At 40.9% G+C, this 19,982-nt stretch overlaps 1 protein-coding gene across 3 annotated transcripts in view; it reads right to left on the bottom strand.

The window, feature by feature from the left end:
- The window catches only part of LOC124041461 (tyrosine-protein phosphatase non-receptor type 20-like), a 109,244-nt gene that overhangs the window by 49,203 nt on the left and 40,059 nt on the right, over positions 1-19,982 (bottom strand). Inside the window, exons 8-21 of one of the 3 annotated variants that reach the window (XM_046359065.1) lie at positions 16,488-16,563; positions 14,925-15,078; positions 14,168-14,239; positions 13,841-14,015; positions 13,354-13,489; positions 13,096-13,234; positions 7,573-7,725; positions 6,941-7,126; positions 5,296-5,458; positions 4,925-5,183; positions 4,517-4,593; positions 4,277-4,354; positions 4,022-4,129; positions 2,064-2,180 (exon numbers count right to left, since the gene is read on the bottom strand). In XM_046359065.1, coding sequence (XP_046215021.1) covers positions 2,064-2,180; positions 4,022-4,129; positions 4,277-4,354; positions 4,517-4,593; positions 4,925-5,183; positions 5,296-5,458; positions 6,941-7,126; positions 7,573-7,725; positions 13,096-13,234; positions 13,354-13,489; positions 13,841-14,015; positions 14,168-14,239; positions 14,925-15,078; positions 16,488-16,563 — 1,893 coding nt within the window. Of the gene's footprint in view, positions 1-2,063; positions 2,181-4,021; positions 4,130-4,276; positions 4,355-4,516; positions 4,594-4,924; positions 5,184-5,295; positions 5,459-6,940; positions 7,127-7,572; positions 7,726-13,095; positions 13,235-13,353; positions 13,490-13,840; positions 14,016-14,167; positions 14,867-14,924; positions 15,079-16,487; positions 16,564-19,982 lie in introns of those variants that run through there. The other 2 variants (XM_046359066.1, XM_046359067.1) reach the window with 2 other exon arrangements.

Here is a 19,982-nt window from a genome sequence, read left to right as displayed (position 1 = left end):
ACCAGGTGATGTCACTGCGTGTGTGGGAGGTGTAACTAAATTGTTAGCTGAGGCGTGTTGAGCAGTGCTAGAGGCCTTTCCCTAATGTCACCATGCCGTGTCGATTGCTGTTTTGTAACTATTGTTTTATTTAACTGTAGAGTACAGTCATAAAGTACAGTCATTTGTTAAACTATAGGTACTGTGAAAGTGAATATAAGTTGGGAATGTTTTTGCAAAAAGTACAGATTGACTCATCAGACATTGTTTCCCAAAACTGTTATCGGAGTTTTGTGAGGATTTAAGACTTACTTTAAAAAGGCAAACACATGCCATTCCTGTGCACATCCAAGTGCTATCCACAAAGGGCACTTTTCAAGTGAAACTTGCCGATCGGCATCACCCAGCCCTTGATGAACCAATGTTTTGGATGTGATTATCAGCTAAATAAACTGTAACATTCCATTTCCATACACCATCGCACAACAGGTTGAGGTCAAGAGGGGTTTCTTTGCCATCAATGGTTTCCCCAAATACGAATGGAGCAAAAGCCGGCACCCACATCGCCATATCAATGATGTCACTCTTGCTGCGGGTGATTCTTTGATCCACCTCTATGCAGATGACACCATTCTGTATATATCTGGCCATTCTTTGGACACTGTGTTAACAAACCTCCAAAAGAGCTTCAATGCCATTACAACTCTCCTTCCGTGGCCTCCAACTGCATGCTCTTCAACCGATCGCTGCCCGCACCCGCCCGCCCGACTAGCATCACTAATCTGGACGGCTCTGACTTAGAATACGTGGATAACTATAAATACCTAGGTGTCTGGCTAGACTGTAAACTCTCCTTCCAGACTCATATTATTAAGCACCTCCCATCGAAAATGACATCTAAAATCGGCTTCTTATTTTGCAATAAAGCCTCCTTCACTCATGCTGCCAAACATACACTCGTAAAACTGACTATCCTGCCAATCCTTGACTTTGGCGATGTCATTTACAAAACACTCTAGTCAGCAAATTGAATGCTGTCTATCACAGTGCCATCCGTTTTGTCACCAAAGCCCCATATATTACCCACCACTGCGACCTGTATGCACTATGTTTTTATGCAGATTTTAGAATATTGCAATGAAAATTTGTCGCCAATTGGATGGAAACCGAGCTTCAGTCACATTCAGAGGGGTTAAATGCGGAAGACACATTTCAGTTGAATGCATTCCGTTGTACAACTGCCTAGGTATCCCCCTTACAGTTTCCCAGAAATGCACACATAGACAAATGGAAGAGGGAGAAAAAGGCTAATAAACCAAATAAAAAAATATATAATTATGCTGAGTACCACAAAAGACGAGTGAGAAAAGCAGCAATCTTCCAGATAAGGTCTAGAAATAAAAATAAATGACGAAGAGAGCTGTGAAGAGGGCACGACAAAACCTAATTCCCCCACAGGAGACTGAAAAGATTTGGCATGGGTCCTTAGATCCTCAAAAGGTTCTACAGCTGCACCATCGAGAGCATCCTGACTGGTTGCATCACTGCCTGGTATGGCAACTGCTTGGCCTCCGACTGCAAGGCACTACAGAGGGTAGTGCGTACGGCCCAGCACATCACTGGGGCCAAGCTTCCTTCCCTCCAGGACCAAGCCATAAGACTCCTGAACATCTTATCAAACGGCTACCCAGACTACTTGCATTGTTGACCTCCCCCCCATTTTTAACACTGCTGCTACTCTCTGTTGTTAGCATCTCACTTTAATAACTCTACCTACATGTACATATTACCTCAACTAACGGGTGCTCCAGCACATTGACTCTGTACCAGTACCCCCCTGTGTATAGCCTCGCTATTGTTATTTTACTGCTGCTATTTAATTACTTGTTACTTTCATTTCTTACTCATATTTTTTAAAACTGCATTGTTGATCAGGGTCTTGTATGTAAGCATTTCACTGTAAGGTCTGCACCTGTTGTATTTGGCGCATGTGACGAATCAAATTTGATTTGATTTGACAATGACAGAGTATGAAGAGTATATTTGTGTGGGGTTGTATAAGGGTTGTAATAGGGTCTACGTACATTTGGGCTGTGAGACGATGAGCTCCACCTCATCAGGGCTGTTCTGGAGGATGACTGCTGCGTCAGTGAACGTCACGCCCTCCAGACTGATCTTATTTAGAGAAATCAGACGACCACCTGCATAATCAACCAATCAAAGCACAATATCAGTCTGACCATCAACCAAAGATAAAAGAAAATACTAGTATGATATGTACAGTGCCTTCAGAAACTATTCACACCCCGAAGATTCTTTCCATATTTTGTTGTGTTACAGTCTGTATCTGGAGTGTGGCAAAGCAATTCACCTTTTGTCCTGAACAAAAAGTGGTACTGTATGTTTGGGGCAAATCCAATACAACACATTACTGAGTACCACTCATATTTTCAAGCATAGTGGTGGCTGCATCATGTTATGGGTATGTTTGTAATTGTTAAGGACGGGGGAGTTTCAGGATAAAAAATAAATGGAATGGATTTAAGCACAGGCAAAATCAAAACGTTTCCCAGTCTGCTTTCCACCAGACACTGTGAGTTGTTTACCAAGAAGACAGTGAATGTTCCTGAGTGGCCGAATTACAGTATAGACTTAAATCTGATTGAAAATCTATGGCAAGACCGGAAAATGGTTGTCTAGCAATGATCAACAACCAATTTGACAGCACTTGAAGTATTTGGTTAAGAATAATGGGCAAATGTTGCACAATCCAGGTGTGGAAAGCTCTTAAGAGAATTACCCAGAAAGACTCACCGCTGTAATCGCAAAAGGTGATTCTAACATGTATTGACTCAGGGGGTTGAATACTTATCTAATCAAGATATATTAGTGTTTTATTTTTCATGACTTTTCAACAAATGTTCAATTTTTTAATCCACTTTAACATTACGGAATATTTAGTGTAGATCTTAAACAAAAAGAATTACAATAAAATACTTCCTGAAGGCAGTGTAGGTGTGTGTGTTTGAATTATTGTAACGTTCGTCATCCTCGTCTGAGGAGGAGTAGGAGAGATCGGACCAATATGCAGCGTGGTACGTGTCCATGTTCATATTGTCACGCCCTGGTCTTAGTATTTTGTGTTTTCTTTATTATTTTGGTCAGGCCAGGGTGTGACATGGGTTTATTGTGGTGTGTTTTGTCTTGGGGTTTTGTTAGGTATTGGGTTTGTGGCTTATCTAGCATAATCTATGGCTGTCTGGAGTGGTTCTCACTCAGAGGCAGGTGTTTATCGTTGTCTCTGATTGGGAACCATATTTAGGCAGCCATATTCTTTGAGTGTTTCGTGGGTGATTGTTCCTGTCTCTGTGTTTGCTTGCACCAGACAGGCTGTATAGGTTTTCACGTTACGTTTGTTGTTTTTGTATTGTTCGTTTTTTCATCGTCATTAAACATGTATCAAGAATACCACGCTGCGTTTTGGTCCGACTCTCCTTCACCGCAAGAAAACCGTAACACATATTTATTAAACAGAGAACACTAAACAAAATAACAACGGCGAATGAAATGAAACAGTTCTGTAAGGTGACATACACTAAACAGAAAACCACTACCCACAAATCAAGTGGGAAAAACTGTAGCTTCTGTAGCTCAGTTGGTAGAGCATGGCGCTTGTAACGCCAGGGTAGTGGGTTCGATCCCCGGGACCACCCATACGTAGAATGTATGCACACATGACTGTAAGTCGCTTTGGATAAAAGCGTCTGCTAAATGGCATATATTATTATTATTATTATATTAAAACAGGCTACCTAAATATGGTTCTCAGAGACAAGGATTGACAGCTGTCTCTGATTGAGAACCATACCAGGCCAAACACATAGAAAACCAAAACTAGAACAACACATAGAATGCCAACCCCAACTCACGCCCTGACCAACTTAAACAAGAAACATAACAAAGGAACTAAGGTCAGGACGTAACAACTATGTTCACTTGATAAGTAATCTTGTCTGACTTGTTTTTGCTCCCTGTTCAGTACCTGGTCTGATTCTGCCGTCTCTGTCTGCTGGTCCGTCAGGTACGATGGAGGCTATGAAGATTCCCAGGTCCAGTTTCCCTGTGTTGTTCTCGCCCACTATCACAAACCCTGAGAAAAAAAGAGATATAGATACAAAATAGAGAGCGAGAGAGAGACAAGAGAGAGACAAGAGGACCAGAGTCATTGTATTTCTATGGCAAAAGAACACCGAATATACAAATGCACCCTTCAATTCCTAATCACCCTGTTACTCACCAAAGCCCAGTTTAGGGTCTTTCCTTAGGATCAGACTGATGATCTCTCTCTCTGGAGAACCCCTGGTTGGAGTGTCTACTGTAAAATAACCCACAGGTCAGGGGTTAAATATAATACCAAGTGCATTCATAAAAAAAAGCCAAGATTAGAGTTAAGAGTTAAGTTAATGCAGAGAGTTAAGCATATGCAGTGTTATAGTAAATTCTTCAGATAAGAGTATATAGCATACTCAGTCCTCACCATGTATAGAGGAGGTTGTGGAGTCATGTTTCTGTAGCATGGGATTGGACATGATTCTGGGGATGGGCTCTGGAGTACTGGAACACAACAGTCGTGGGTTTGCAAAGTTCATCATTATACTAACGATCTGTACTGTTGGAAATCCTTTTAGAGTACGAGAACACAACGACACATGGTTTGTCACCACAAATATTGTCATCATTGTCAAAGGATAAAGTCCACGTAAATAAATAAACAAATTGCAGTGGAGGTGAGGTCAGGTGACGCAGAGGTGCATTACCCCCATGGAATGTAGGACCCTTTGAGCTCAAGTGAAAATCATGTTATTGATGATGAGGTTCATTGTTATGTAGTGTTATTTAATGCATGCAGTGTTATGTAGGGTTACATCGTGTTATGTACTGTTACCTCCAGCCCTGCTGTTCCTTCATCTCTGACAGTGGGCATGGCTCAGGTAGATCTCTGCTCATTTCCCTCAACTCTCTCTGTTGCCTTAGACGCGCCTCCACCTTCGCCGTGATGTCATCACACGACTTACTTAATGACTCGCGGTGGCCGAGGTTGGATGGTAACTCTACGCTGTTCAGGACAACCTCAGAACATGAAAGACGCTTCATACGGGAGTCACTGGTCCGACAAATAGACTGGTACTTGTCAATGTTCTCATCTGGAAAGACAACAAATAATCATAATGAATAGGCAATTGTGTGTGTGTGTGTTTGTGTGTGTGTGTGTGTTTGCGTGTGTGCCTGCCTGTGTGTGCTCTAAGAGCCCCGTACCTTGAGCGATGCTGTGGCTGAGTTGCCTGGAACTCATCTCGCTGTGGAACTTGTGCTGCCCGGAGCAGAGACTAAGGAGGTACTGCGCAATCTTAGAACTCTCTGTTACAAAGCTGTGCTTCTTACCACTGGGACCACCACACTCTATGGTCAGCTTACGATGCTGGGGGAGGAGAGACAACTGTCAGAGGGTTGTCTTTTAAATCAAGAGCATTGGAGCTGTTAATGGCAAACCCTTCTGAAAGCACAGTCCACCCTTACAAAAAAAAGGTGCTTACGTAGAACCATGTAGAGGTTTTGGGTTTGTCCCCATGGGGGAACCCTTTTTAATGCTAGGTAGAACCTTTTGCAGAGGGTTCTGCATAGAACCCTCTATGTCCGTTTCTTCTTAGAACCCCTGTAATTGGTTCTTCCTAGAACCATCTATGAAGGGTTCTACAGAGAACCCTTTAATCTTGAACGGGTTCTTCCTAGAACCGTCTATAAAAGGTTCAACCAGGCTTTAAAATTGAACCCTTTATGACAATAGACATTCACTTATTGTACAAAACATGAAGAACACCTTCCTAATATTGAAAATCCTAGTTTACAGGCCACACCATACCTTCTAGTCACATTATGCAAGCTTGCAAAACGATGTGTAATTCTTATTGGCATCCAGCCAGAGTGAGGATATCCAACAATTGAACCTTTTAATCACCCGCAAACTGCATTCAGAATGACTGCCAGGGTGGGGAAGATTGATAAATGAGACTACCTAAACCATCTTGACTGGAACAACCATCTCCGTAGTGAGGGCAATAAGTCAACTACTAACAGATTCAATTAGTTTAGAATAAGTATGCTATTTATCTTTGCATCAGATCAAGCAATCAACCAATGCACATGCAAAAACACAGATATTGAAACAAACTGTAGAGCATGCTTTAGAGCATGCTGGGAAATATAATAATGATGGGTGTGGCTGAGTGTTTTACTCTACACAAAGTCAAAAATTGTTACACAAATCACACTCACTTCTTTACCTCTGTTACACTGAAATGTTACACTGTCAAATCAACACTAGGTAATACTGGCCAATTTGCTGTGCACAAATGTTCTCATATTAGGTACAGTTTAAAACATTCTCACATCTTTTTAAACTCTAGAAGGCTAAAGTTGAAACTTTTACTGCAGTGGGCTAAATCAGGGTCATACAGTGTATTCTTGGTAGCCTTAAACAAATCTACGTTGAAACAAAAGTATTCACCTTAAACACATGGTTATGGTCTTAGAGAATTTAAAATAAACACCTGTACCATGTTAGATATAGAGTTGAAATGTATTACATTTTGAGTTTGCATTCCAATATTACATTTCACAGAAGAATAACACTATTTTATTTTAAATCATGTTTATTAATTATGAAATGATGAAAAAACAGTTCTTCGGATGACAAAGGTTCTATGTAGAACCCTTTGACTTTTCAAAGAACCCTCGTCTTCCAAAAATGGTTCTTCAGATGAAAAAGATTCTTGGTAAGAACCCAATCCCTCTGCAACGAACCCTTATTTCTTGTGTAAAAAAACTACTATCTGGTCTACAGTGGAACTAGTAAAGTACTATAGTAGTTGTAGTACAACCCTAGTATTCCAGTAGTACTCACGTTGGCGGAGATGGTATCGGTCTCCCTCCAGAGGAATCGCCGTGTGACAGTGCGGAGGTGGTTCTTCAGCTCATAGACGATGATTCCTGTGGCACAGACTCCCAGCACCAGCTCCCCCGCCACCGGCTTCTTCTCCCGGCATACCCGATGGAACACCATCCCATACTCTGGAAGCTGCTGGGCGATCTGACGGGGAGATAGCACAAGCACGCTGCAAGGTTGATCGTAGTAAAGGAGAAGAATGTGCTCAACTCAAAATATTCTTGTGTAGACAAGTAAACAGAGCGCTTGAAACCAAAATAGATCAAATTTTAAAAAAGGGCCAGCACTCACTTGATTATGATTTGCAGTAATAGAAGCTTGATTTGAATTGCCTTTAATTTACAAAGCTTATATTATTGCAAGTAATAATCAAGTGTGAGAGCGGGCCATTTTTTCATGTTGCAGTGCTAAACCAGGTTTGAAAGAGGTTAAACAAGGTTAAAATGAAGATGTTCGACACCTATAAGTCAAATAAAAGTTCTATAAAAAAGTGGTTATTTCAATTCAGTAAATTTACTGAGCGTGTGTGCAAATGCATGCAAACAGTACTGTATACTATATTTATGTGTGTTGTCTCTCCTCTTGCCTACTTTTAGGTACTCGGTTTCTGCCTCCTCTGGCAGCATCTGGGCATTGTTGGCATGTAACCGTGGCAACTCCTCCTTTAGATTGGGCAGAGCCATCTTCTCCAGCATCCTCTTAGACACAAACTGCTCTAGCTGGTAGTAGTTCCTGCCATACAACTGAACAGAGATAACAGGCCTGTCAATGACATGTACTGCCACTAGTGTAGTAGTGTTCCATAGGTACCAAACGGAAGAAAAGTCACTGAAACAAGGAAGGGACTACCTTGACTTGTCCAATAAGAAATGCTCCTTTTTGTCATGCGGAGACAAAGGTCTCTTTTACAGATGAGCCCTGTATTATCATCAATATACACATCACTATTCACATCAATACACGAAAAGCTAAACACAATCATAAAAACAAACACATTCTCCAGTAAAAAGGTCCTCAACCAGCCTTTTGAATTGCTCTAGACCAATTAATTACATTTTCGAAAAGCCTAGGAGATTATTCCACAAGTAAGGTGCACAGACCCAGTTCCGCGAGGCTGGAAAAGGGGGCATAGACCCCTCAGTTGAAACTTGTGCCACCTCAGTTTTTATGCCCCTATATAAAATTAACTAAAAAGTTCAAATGATTGAGTGACAGGTTGGCGTTAAATCTGTATCTCCGCTGCGCTCTATCAGCACCACGGACAGAGCGCGCCTTGGAGTGTGTGTGTGTTTGTGTGTATCAAATCGGTCACATACAGGTGATTAGCAGATGTTATTGCGGGTGTAGCGAAATGCTTGAGCTTCTAGCTCCGACAGTGCAGTAATACCTAACAAGTAATATCTAACAAATTACACAACATATACCCAATACACAGAAATCTAAGTAGGAATGAATTAAGACTATATACATATGATCGAAATGGACTAAGAAACAGTAGAATAATATAGAATACAGTATATAGATATGAGATGAGTAATGCAAGATATGTAAACATTAAGTCACAAAGATACGGTAGAATATTATAGAATACAGTATATACCATATGAGATGAGTAAAGCAAGACATGTAAACATTATTAAGTGACTAAGATACCGTAGAGTAGTATAGCATACAGTATATACACATAACTAAAGTGACTAGTGTTTCATTCCTTAAAGTGGACAGTGATTTCTAGTCTATGCCTATAGGCAGCAGCCTTTAATGTGCTAGTGATGGCTGTTTAACAGTCTCTCGGTCCCAGCTTTGCTGCACCTGTACTGACCTCACCTTCTGGATGATAGCGGGGTGAACAGGCAGTTGCTCGGGTGGTTGATGTCCTTGATTATCTTTTCGGCTTCCTGTGACATCAGGTGCTGTAGGTGTCCTGGAGGGCGGGTAGTTTGCCCCCCGGTAATGGCTTGGGCAGACCGCACTACCCTCTGGAGAGCCAGCACTCACTTGTGGGTGGTCTTGCACTTGTGGGTGGTGCAGTTGCCGTACCAGGTGGTGATACAGCCCGACAGGATGCTTTCAATTGTGCATCTGTAGGTTGAAGAGGCTCTGTTGCGCCTTCTTCACCACACTGTCTGTGTGGGTGGTCCATTTCAGTTTGTCAGTGATGTGTACGCCAAGGAACTTGAAGCTTCTCCACTGTGGTCCCGTCTCTGTAGATAAGGGGTGTGCCCTCTGCTGTTTCCTGAAGTCCACGATCATCTCCTTTGTTTTGTTGACGTTGAGTGAGAGGTTGTTTTCCAGGCACCACACTCCCAGAGCCCTCACCTCCTCCCTGTAGGCTCGTCATTGTTGGTAATCAGGCTTACTACTGTTGTGTCATCTGCAAACTTGATGATTGAGTTGTATCTCACTGTAGTAGGCTGTTTGGGTAGGCGTAGGCATTCCCCTTTTGTTTATCGTGTTTGTTTACTAGCCTAAATATAGTTTGTGTCATGCCTTCATTGATCTGATATTTTGCTTATAGGCATATTAGTAGGCCTACCGCTATTTTGTTCTCTTCGCTTTCATTCATTCGCATTCGTCTGTATTCTAAGCTAAACTGCTATTCCTTATTTTTGTTAGGCTACTACTTTCAGCATATAGTTTGCATCATTTTGGTAAGACAGCTGTGTGTACGGCTGCATTCACATAGGCGGTTTGCAATAGGTGAATTATCTTATCGATAGTATCTTGTAGCCTATGTTCATTGCCAAAACGGCCTTGCTTTAGGATGTAGGGCGTGCTCCATTGTGTTGATACAGCGAAGTAGAGATGGGCTACAGATTTCACACCAACACGTCACTTCAAAAAGCACTCAATGGTCTCGGAGTCTCTGCATTTTAACTTTATGTTTATTGTTGAACAGAGTTGAATGACGGGAACCCAGTTTCCAGGATTTACCCCCTAAAAACCACTCCCTTTTCCAGGGAATAATCACTGCAAGGAACCGATAAATTATAATAAATCATTTATATGTACAGCATGGCGTGAAATTGAACTGTTAAATTATATGCAGTGTCTAAATCTGTCTTCTCTACGGTCTCTGTATGATGAATCAACGCTCAGGGTGGAGACAGACAGCCCGTCTCAGTATGGAGCGCAGTTCACAATACATGTAGACCAATCATCTCTTGCAGTCTTTCTCCCTCTCCATCAACTCCATTCAAATTGCATCCAAAATAGATCATCCAATTATAGATTGATATATACCCTATATATATATATATATATATATAGATGTCCTAGCCTGCCTCTTTCAGGCAATACATTCAATGCGGTATTCGCCTTATATTTAACTAATTAATGATGGGTTATGCATTATAAGCTTCTAACTTGCGCACTACGCAAGCACCTGTTCTCCGCTGGCCTATCCTTAAAAAAACACTCCTTAGGTAGACTAGAATAGCTTGTTGGACATCGTTTTTTTATCACATCACATACCAATAGACTATTCGAAGAGGAAAGCAAGCTGTTTTTGCCGAATGTTAAATACAGGATCCAACAGAACTCACAGGTTAAAGAGTGTGCGAAGGCGGTAGGCTATAGCAATGACTTATTCGGACCAATAACCAATAACCATTCCATCTATTCGTGAAGAGAAGTGAAAGCCTTCTGCATCTAATTCCAGTCTTAAACTAGTCAAGGATGCCATTAGAATGATGAAGATAAGGACAACGAAACATATTTCATTTAACTGTTGAAAACGAGGGCGGAATGAAGCAACAATAGAAAGAAAGAGGTAGGCTAATAACATTACGGGAAATATTATGTAAGGAATATATGCGTCAGCCTACTAATTAGCCTATACAAGTAGGCCCTACTATATTTCAAAGTTAATTAGGCCATACTATATTTCAAATTTGCAAGCCTATCGCCTACTTGTAACTTTGTAGGACACATGTGCTGCACCAGAATCTCATGTTCTCTTCTGCTTTATCATGGTTTGACCAGCGTGCGCAATTCCATATAATACAGTATAATACAATACAGTAATACAGTATAATACAATACAGTAATACAGTTCACACTCAGAAAGATGAGCCTATTGGAGCTAGTTTCATTTTTTTTTTACCAATGGGAACATATTGCTAGCTACATCTATGAGCTTTTATGTTTTTCTGTCCTGCGTAATGTGCAGTCGTCTATACAATATAGATAATGGAACAATCGTTTGGCCTTTTTTGGGATTTGGGCTCAGTAAATGTCACTAATGTAGGGCTCATAAAACATATTTAATATACAGCTCATCAGGCTCAGGTAGCATCAGGTTTCAATTGTCGTGCTGATTAAAGCTCTATTAAAAGCCGGACATATTTATATGCTTTATAATGCTTTTGAATGACACTTCCGGTTTTGTCAGGAAATATCGGGTTACCCGGGAGAAAAGTGCTGTATTCTCGGGATGAAACATTTGTAAAATACCGGAAAATATTTAACCCTAGCATAGCTTGATATAAGCAGAATTCAATATAATTCCAATGGAAGAACCCCCCCAAAAAATGTTGCCCCTTCACCGACTTCAATTGCCCCCCTGACTTACTGGGTCTAAAGGTGCATAATAAACTAGAAGCAGATTCACCTAACTCAGTGGAGATGGAAGGGATCTCCAGAGTTAGCCATCCCTGAGACGGTCTGGTATCTTGTACACCCGTATGAAGTAAGGTACGGCAGAAGTTGATGGAGCAGGGCTTTATAAACAAAAAGAGTGAAAGAGTGCTTCGACACCTGCATTGCTTGCTGTTTGGGGTTTTAGGCTGGGTTTCTGTACAGCACTTTGAGATATCAGCTGATGTACGAAGGGCTATATCAATAAATTTGATTTGATTTGATTTGAAATGCATCGATCTACAAGAGGGGACAATCTACTTTCTGATACAAAATGCAGTGATGTGTACTGAACCTATTGTCAGTAATAAAGCTTAATGCACTATGATAAACTGCATCCAATGGCTTCCAGACAGTGGCATTCATAAGGACAATATTGCAAAAATCTATAACGGCTATGAATGTCGACCGATTGATTTGTTTTCTATCGTTGAATGAAAGGCATGGCCTATTCCTATAAAATAAGCCCAATTTACTATTTATAAGCGGGGAAACGATCAAATGAGGGAACCATCGAATTTTACAGATGCATATACCATCAGATACATTTTTACTTGATTTTACCTGCATTATGTACCAAATTCAGTTCAACAAAGGCTTTCTGTAATGCAATGTAGGCAGATTGAAGCTCTGAAAGAACCTGCTCAACCGTGAGGGCAATAGCATACACAACAGTGTCATCTGCATACAGGCGTATTTTTAACATTTTCTGTAGATAAACCAATATAGTTCATATAGACATGTCACGATCGTCGTCTTCAGGACACCAAGGCGCAGCGTGATATGAATACATCTTATATATTTTAATAAACAAAAACAACAAACCGAACGTGAAGTTATAATAATACTAGTGTCGACACAGGCAACTAGACATAGACATGGACAATAACCCACAAAATACCCAAAGAAGTTGGCTGCCTAAATATAATAAACACCTGCCTCTAATTGAGAACCAATCTCAAAACCCCTAGACAGTACAAAAACACATACATCACCCATGTCACACCCTGACCTAACCAAAACAATTAAGAAAACAAAGAATACTGAGGACAGGGCATGACAAGACGGTAAAAAGTACAGGACCTTAAATGTATCCTAGTAGGACACCTTTCGTAAATTCAAGGAAATCTGACGTAATACCACCAGAAAAAAACAGTGTCCCGTTTATCAAGTAATTGTCAAACCAATTACATGACACCTGAAGAAATATACCAATTGCAGTCAATCTTTGAATAAATAAAGAGTGGTCAACAGTATCGAAAGCCTTCAATAAGTCAATAGAGGAGAGCTTAGTGCTTCATCCTATCAATACCCTTTACCACATAATTTAACACCAAGGTTAATAAACCTACTGCTCTGGCTGGAAGACTGATTAAGAGCCATACAATCTCTCAGGGTTTTACGGAGAACGTAATCCATTATGTACTTCATAAAATAAAAATGAAATATCTGAGACAGTGCTTCACTCAGTTTACCTCAGAAATGTAGTCCCCAAACTCAGCCTGTAATGCGAGAGCTGCCAGGAACATGCCTGTCTCCTCGTTGCAGTACAACCTGTCCTCTAGGATGTCCTTCCGCAGCTGCAAGTAGTACTGGTGAAGCGTCACCCTGTGTCTTGGAACACCACAACAATGTACATTTCTTTAACGAAAAAACTGATAACTGCATTTCACTAACAGTTCATGACACCAAATATCCAGATACTTTAAATAAAAAAAGTATTGCAGACTCACAATATGAAGGAGATATCATCAACAAAAAACTTGATCCTTAGAAAAACAAGAAAAGAGGTCGACACTACTTTCTTCCAACTGTCAGGAGCAACTTTAGAGATTTTCGTCTCGTGGTCCAAGAAGAAATATTCATCATCTAAATGAAAGGAAAGATATATGACATTATAAAATCAACTTTACAGATGTAGCATCTTAATTTGAGCCAGCTTGCTACAGCAGGAAAATAATACTGCCGCAACAGGAAATGTGAATTATTATGTGGATTATAATGAATATACATTTTTTTGTAGGGGTCGATACATTTTTAGTTAGGGAAAATCAAGTCTGACATTTTAAAGTAGAAATGACAAACTTTAGATGCCTTTTTAAACCTTAAATACACTACAAGTTTGCATGCCCTGCAAACTTCTCAGCAACAAAAGAGTGATCAAATTAAGATCCTACATCTGTATCTTTATGAGACACAAAGCTGTCGTCAGTTTCTTACCGTCGGTGTAGGCCAGTCCGAAGTAGAAGTGCTCCACCAGGTTAGCGTGAGCCACCACCATGTCGAACACGTCCCTCCCTCTGGACTTCATGTCACATCTGACCAATACAGACTGACCACTGGGCAACACCACAATGACCTCCCTCTGAGACGAACAAGACCTGCCCTTCTTAGACTGGTGGGAAGAGAGGGATGAGACGAAGGAGTGAGAGAAAAAGAGAGAGAGAGGGAGAGGGAGACACAAACAGACACACAAACAGAAAGGAGGGTAAAAAAATATATACACTCAAGGACAAAAATCATTAATATTGTGGTAAATGTTCTTACCACTATGGATCCGGGTAGCTCCAGAACTACCTGGGGTTCGTCAGCCATTCTGATAAACTCGGGACCAAGAGCCTGACAAGACACAACACGATGTAAACACAGCAATGCGGACACACAATCGCACCATAATAACATTGCTACACACAGAAACAATACTAACACCACAACACACAGACACACACACACACACACACACTCACTAACACACGTCCGTACACTCTCCAGTCTGTGTGTAGGATGCACCAACCCTGGTTGTGACCGTCACTATGCTCCAGCAGCACTGCAGTCTGAAGTCAAGACTGATAAACCAGAACTGGATCGGAGGTGACAGCTACCTCAATCTCACTGGGGCCATGACGTCAAAGGCGAAGCTGACTGAACCTAGTTTATTGTATCTTCGTTTCATCCTCATACACACACTTTGCTGTCATCAAAGAAAAACTATTTTTCCTGTAAAAAAACCTTGAATGTACTTTGAGTAACATACAAATCAATCAAAGTATCTAAGAAACTGGGATTCTAGCTTAAACTGTATAGGAGCCATATGTATAATATGTAGAATAATAAGAAGTACACAGTCTATAGAATCTATGATTTAGAGTCATGCATGCTCTTGTGTATTATTACCCCCAGAGCCCAGCAAATAACTCCATGGGCCTAAGCCAACATCACAAGGTGTCATAGATTGTCTATGATCTAACGGACAGACGGATGGATGTAGGTATGGCTGTAGGTACGGATGGACAGACAGACTTACCTTGGCTTTCCTCTGGGTGAGGCTGGCTGAGGAGTCGCTGAAAGTGATGGAGGGGCTGGGGGATTGGGGTACGCCCTTTGAGGGGACGCCAATGTAGGGGCTCTGGCACAGCCAGCTACTACTACTTTCTCTGTGTCTGACACCCTGTGGCAGTCTTGAAGGACAGGGGAAAAAGAATCAGAGAGAGAAGATGGAGAGATTCAAAGAAAGAGATATAGTCAGAGAGGGAAGGAGAGAAAGAGAGAGCGAGAGAGAGAAATAAACAAGGACAATGTGCAGAAGGGGACAGGGGAGATGAGTGACACACTCAGACAGTGTCATTGTTGCTCAGAGTCAAAGACAACAAGTAGTGAGAGATATATATAGAAAGTTCAGAAAGAGCATGTGAAGGAAATTTTACTTTGTGAAGAAACAGTCTTGAAATGTTAATCTGGTCTTTGGTGTCATAAACAATCCTTGGTTTCTGCCTAAGTCTGGTGAGGATATGAGGGGAGGGAGGAGAGGGGGGGGGGCATGACCTTCTCCTGAGGACTATCTGGTGGAACACCCAGAATATGTTTGTTAAGTTAAGTTAGACAGATGCCAGTACCAACCCTATGAACTATGCCTATTTAACGTGTCTGTAACCAGTATATAAGGGGACTAACGGGAACCTCTCCAGGTTGGAACCTCTCCAGTGCTCTGATAATAAACTATGATTAATTTAAGATGGACTTCGTGTCCCTGTGTAAGAAACTCCACTTGGTGCTGCGAGCAGGGGCTCTCTTCTTGCCCCATATGCATCTTTTATGATTCTCTTCTCGTTACTTGCTTTGATTCTGCCTGTGGAGCTTTCCAGTGGGGATCTGCGAGGAAAAGCGGTGGCGCATTTTATGAAGTGCGAGTGAAAGACAAGATTAATATTTTCAAGACTGTTTCTTCACAAAGTAAAATTTCCTTCACAACAGGCTTTAATCTTGTGCCTTATTCCGTACATTTTCCAATACTTTTACAGCATTAGTTGCTCATTATCAAGTTCGTTATAGACAACGTAAAATCATTCACTTTTGTCCATTTTCATGTATAATCTTAGCAAAAAGGGTTCGTCAAACATTTCTCCAATGGAGTCAGCAGAAGACCCCTTTTAGGTTCTAGATAGCACTTTTTTGCCAAAGACTGTAGGATACGGTAACGGATGAGGGCGTGCATATTTCCCAGAGTCTATCTGGTTGTTTAAAGTCTGAGGATACACACAGGTCAGTCCCACAGGTAGGTGTGTCTGTCTGTCTGTCTGTCTGTCTGTCTGTCTGTCTGTCTGTCTGTCTGTCTGTCTGTCTGTCTGTCTGTCTGTCTGTCTGTCTGTCTGTCTGTCTGTCTGTCTGTCTGTCTGTCTGTCTGTCTGTCTGTCTGTCTGTCTGTCTGTCTGTCTGTCTGTCTGTCTGTCTGTCTGTCTGTCTGTCTGTCTGTCTGTCTGTCTGTCTGTCTGTCTGTCTGTCTGTCTGTCTGTCTGTCTGTGTGTGTGTGTGTGTGTGTGTGTTCATCTGCTTCGTTAGCCATGTACGCAACATTTCCAGGTATATATACCGGTCTATGTTCGGTGGGTATGCAGGGGTGGGCGAGCTCCTGGCTTTCTGTCTCCAGGGTTTGTGAAGTAAACTTTCTGTAACACAAATACCAAACGACACCGATAGAACAGATACTTTAGGAATAAATAGGCCTAGTACAAACATTTGTTCAGTTCAAAGATACTTAAATATTTTAAACATGCCACACATTATACTGTTATACCTATTGCAAGCAACAGTTTACACATATTACACTAAGAAGAGGAACCTTTCCCTCTGGATGCTTGTCAGCAGCTTCCACATTCCACAGCAACATTTATCTCATTAACTGTAAAGAGCAAATGAACCATTAGGAGTGCTTAAGATCATCTAGAACATTCTTCAACAAATGAAACACGGAAATCTCATTTTTTTTGTACAGTATTAACAAATATCATGAAAAACACAGAGCTGTCGAGCTACACCTCTGCAAATCCAGAATTAAGTCACACAAACAATTTTTTTCCCATGAGTCACTAAACATGAAAAACCAAAACTGTAGCGCTTTAGTTTATAGTGCTGAAATAACGGTAACATCCAGAAAGTAATAGTAAACAGTAAATAGCACTGCAATGACCAGGTAAGAATGTAGTAATAACCTGTTAAAGATAAACTACAATCACCAAAAGTACTCCTGCTCATCGAACATCCCATTCCAAAATTATAACCATTAGTATGGAGTTGGTTCCCCCTTTGCTGCTAGAACAACCTCCACTATTCTGGGAAGGCTTTACACTAGACGTTGGAACACACTAGATGTTGGAGTGCTCAGGACCTCAGACTGGGGCGAAGGTTCACCTTCCAACAGGACAATGACCCTGAGCACACAGCCAAGACAACAGAGAAGTTGCTTCGGGACAAGTCTCTGAGTGTTCTTGAGTTGCCCAGCCAGAGCTTGGAATTGAACCCGATCAAACATCTCTGGAGACCTCGAAATATCTGTGCAGCAACGCTCCCCATCCAACCTGACAAAGATTGAGAGGATCTGCAGAGATGAATGGGAAAAACTCCCCAAATACAGGTGTGCCAAGCTTGTAGCGTCATACCAAAGAAGACTCAAGGCTGTAATCGCTTCCAAAAGGTGCTTCCGCAAAGTACTGAGTAAAGGGTCTAAATACTAATGTCAATAATGGTCATATTTTCTTTTTGTGCAAACATTTCTACAAACCTGTTTTCACTTTGTCGTTATGGGGTATTGTGTGTAGGTTGATGAGGATAAAAAAATTGTAAATCCATTTTAGAAATAAGGTTGTAACGTAACAAAACGTGGAACAAGTCAAGAGGTCTGAATACTTTCCGAATGCACTTTGTGTGTGAAATTGGTTTTGATTTAGAATGGACCACTATCATGCACCAGTCTCAAAACAGGGGCAGGGGAAAAAATATACATGTCATCTATGCACTTAAGTAGCGAATGAATCACGCCTTTCCCATGGTTCATTTTCCTACCAGACAGGTAGGCTTTACACCTGTTGCAAAGGGAAGCAATGTGCTTAATATTAGGAAGGTTGAGAAATAAATACATTAGGCCTAGCTTATAGAGAGCTGAGGGATCCTTCCCTTTTTTTAATACAGGCCATCAAAACGATGTTTTCTCATGCAATTGTATAGCCAATAGAAATGTTGTGCAGCATGGGTTCTGGGGTTCTGGGGCTTCTACAAAAGTTCCAAGTACATTCTTCCATTTTTTTTAAATAAAAATAAAATCTAACAATACAAACCATATATAGACAAAATATTTTTTGCTGTTGGCGTTTGATTCAGAAGCCCTAGCGCCGGGAAGGCAAAGTGTTCCCATTTGAACCAGTTCATGCTCCGCCTACTCGGCAGGCCCAAAGAGCAAATCAAGTGCACTTATAGGCCTACTGTTGGCCAATCAGAATGCTCAGATCACCGTGTCTGTACAGTTTCCTCACACCATAGACTAAAAGTAAGCCTTGAACGCACAGCAAAGTTCTTAATGTGAGATGATTAAAACCATGACTAAACAGACTCAGTGAATACAGGAAAGAGCTGCTGTTTTTATGAGTGACTTCATGTTTAAGTTGTTATTCAGCACTGTCAACACTTTGTTCAACACTTTCATAATGCATAAAATGTGCGTTCTCCCTACTTCCACTCACACTACAACCAGAACTGCAGCTGCTACGAATGAGTATAGTAAAATGTTTCGTCAAACTTTGGGTATTATTAGCGGCTTGTGCCTTTTTTTAATATCGAGGAATATTTCACTTTCTCTGGTCATAGGGGTAACATGAATTGGTGCATGAGGTAGAAATAGTGCAGCTTAAGTTTTGCCATCAGCTGGAAGACTGTGTCCCTTTTTCTCAGAGGAGGGAGAGAGAGAGGAGGGTCTGTGAGTTGCATGAGAGGCAATCTCACCGCTGCTCCCTCCCTCCCCTTAGACTGACCATCAGTTGAAGGCCATCAGTCCAGTAAAGGTGCCTCACGAGGAATACTACAAACTATATATAACCAGTGTGATCATATACCTAAAATGTTGAAATATACTTTCAGAATGTTCTGGGAAGAACAACATTGGCAGGGTAATTTAAGCACAGCCATTATGAAGTGATAATTTATTGTGCCTATAGCCTACTGCACAAACCTCATTGCTACAGAACTGGATTTAATTGGTTAATGTTGCAAACAACTTGTCTTTTTTAAGTCATGTATAAAAATAATCTGAGCATTTTGACTCAGAAAGTGATCTTGACTCAGGAACGGTTGGTGACCACTTCTCTATGCCAAATGACATCCAGTTGCACTATTCTTTTTCTCTCTGTAGCCCATTTTTAAAAAAATATTTAAATAACAATGCATTTGATTCATCCACAGTCTTAATGATGGAGTGTCAATTGATTTCTAGTTTTTAATAAGCAAATGTTTTTTCAAAATGATTGACGAGAAAAAGTACAGACCAACCCATTGGGTATCTCACCGCACCCTCATTTGACGAGTCTTGAAAGATGCAAGTAGACGGATTAAAAGTACATTTATACAGTAAAACTTCTGACAGCAAAGTTTCTAATTCCGCCCATAACTTTTGAACTTAATATCAATCACAGAAAGCATGAATCATTGAGTCCTGTTAGCTTGACACTTAAGACATTACTCTGCCTTGCGCTATAGAATTTGTGCATTTTGACTCCTGTATAATATTCATTACCTATGTTCCAATAATCCCTCCATTTTGTGCCAATGGGAGGTCTTGGCAGTTGGATAGGCTTTCTGCAAGGTTTTGTATATCTTAAATTCATACTGGGTATCCTTTTCGGACACAAAATTCCCTCAACATTGCTCTGATGTCCAAATGATATGATATATTTTCTATTGTTGGAGATCAAAAAAAAATGTACTCCATTTTAAAGAGCTTTTCTTACTTTGAGAAAAAAGGAGCAGTATTTTGTAGTTCAATCTCTAGGTATCCTGTAAAATATTTGTAGAGATGACATTTTTCAGCCTCTTTGGAGGC

The sequence above is a fragment of the Oncorhynchus gorbuscha genome, linkage group LG08 (genome assembly GCF_021184085.1).
Source record: "Oncorhynchus gorbuscha isolate QuinsamMale2020 ecotype Even-year linkage group LG08, OgorEven_v1.0, whole genome shotgun sequence".
NCBI lineage: Eukaryota > Metazoa > Chordata > Actinopteri > Salmoniformes > Salmonidae > Oncorhynchus > Oncorhynchus gorbuscha.
Note: the sequence above shows the minus strand (reverse complement) of the source record. Positions and strands in the feature narration are given on the sequence as shown.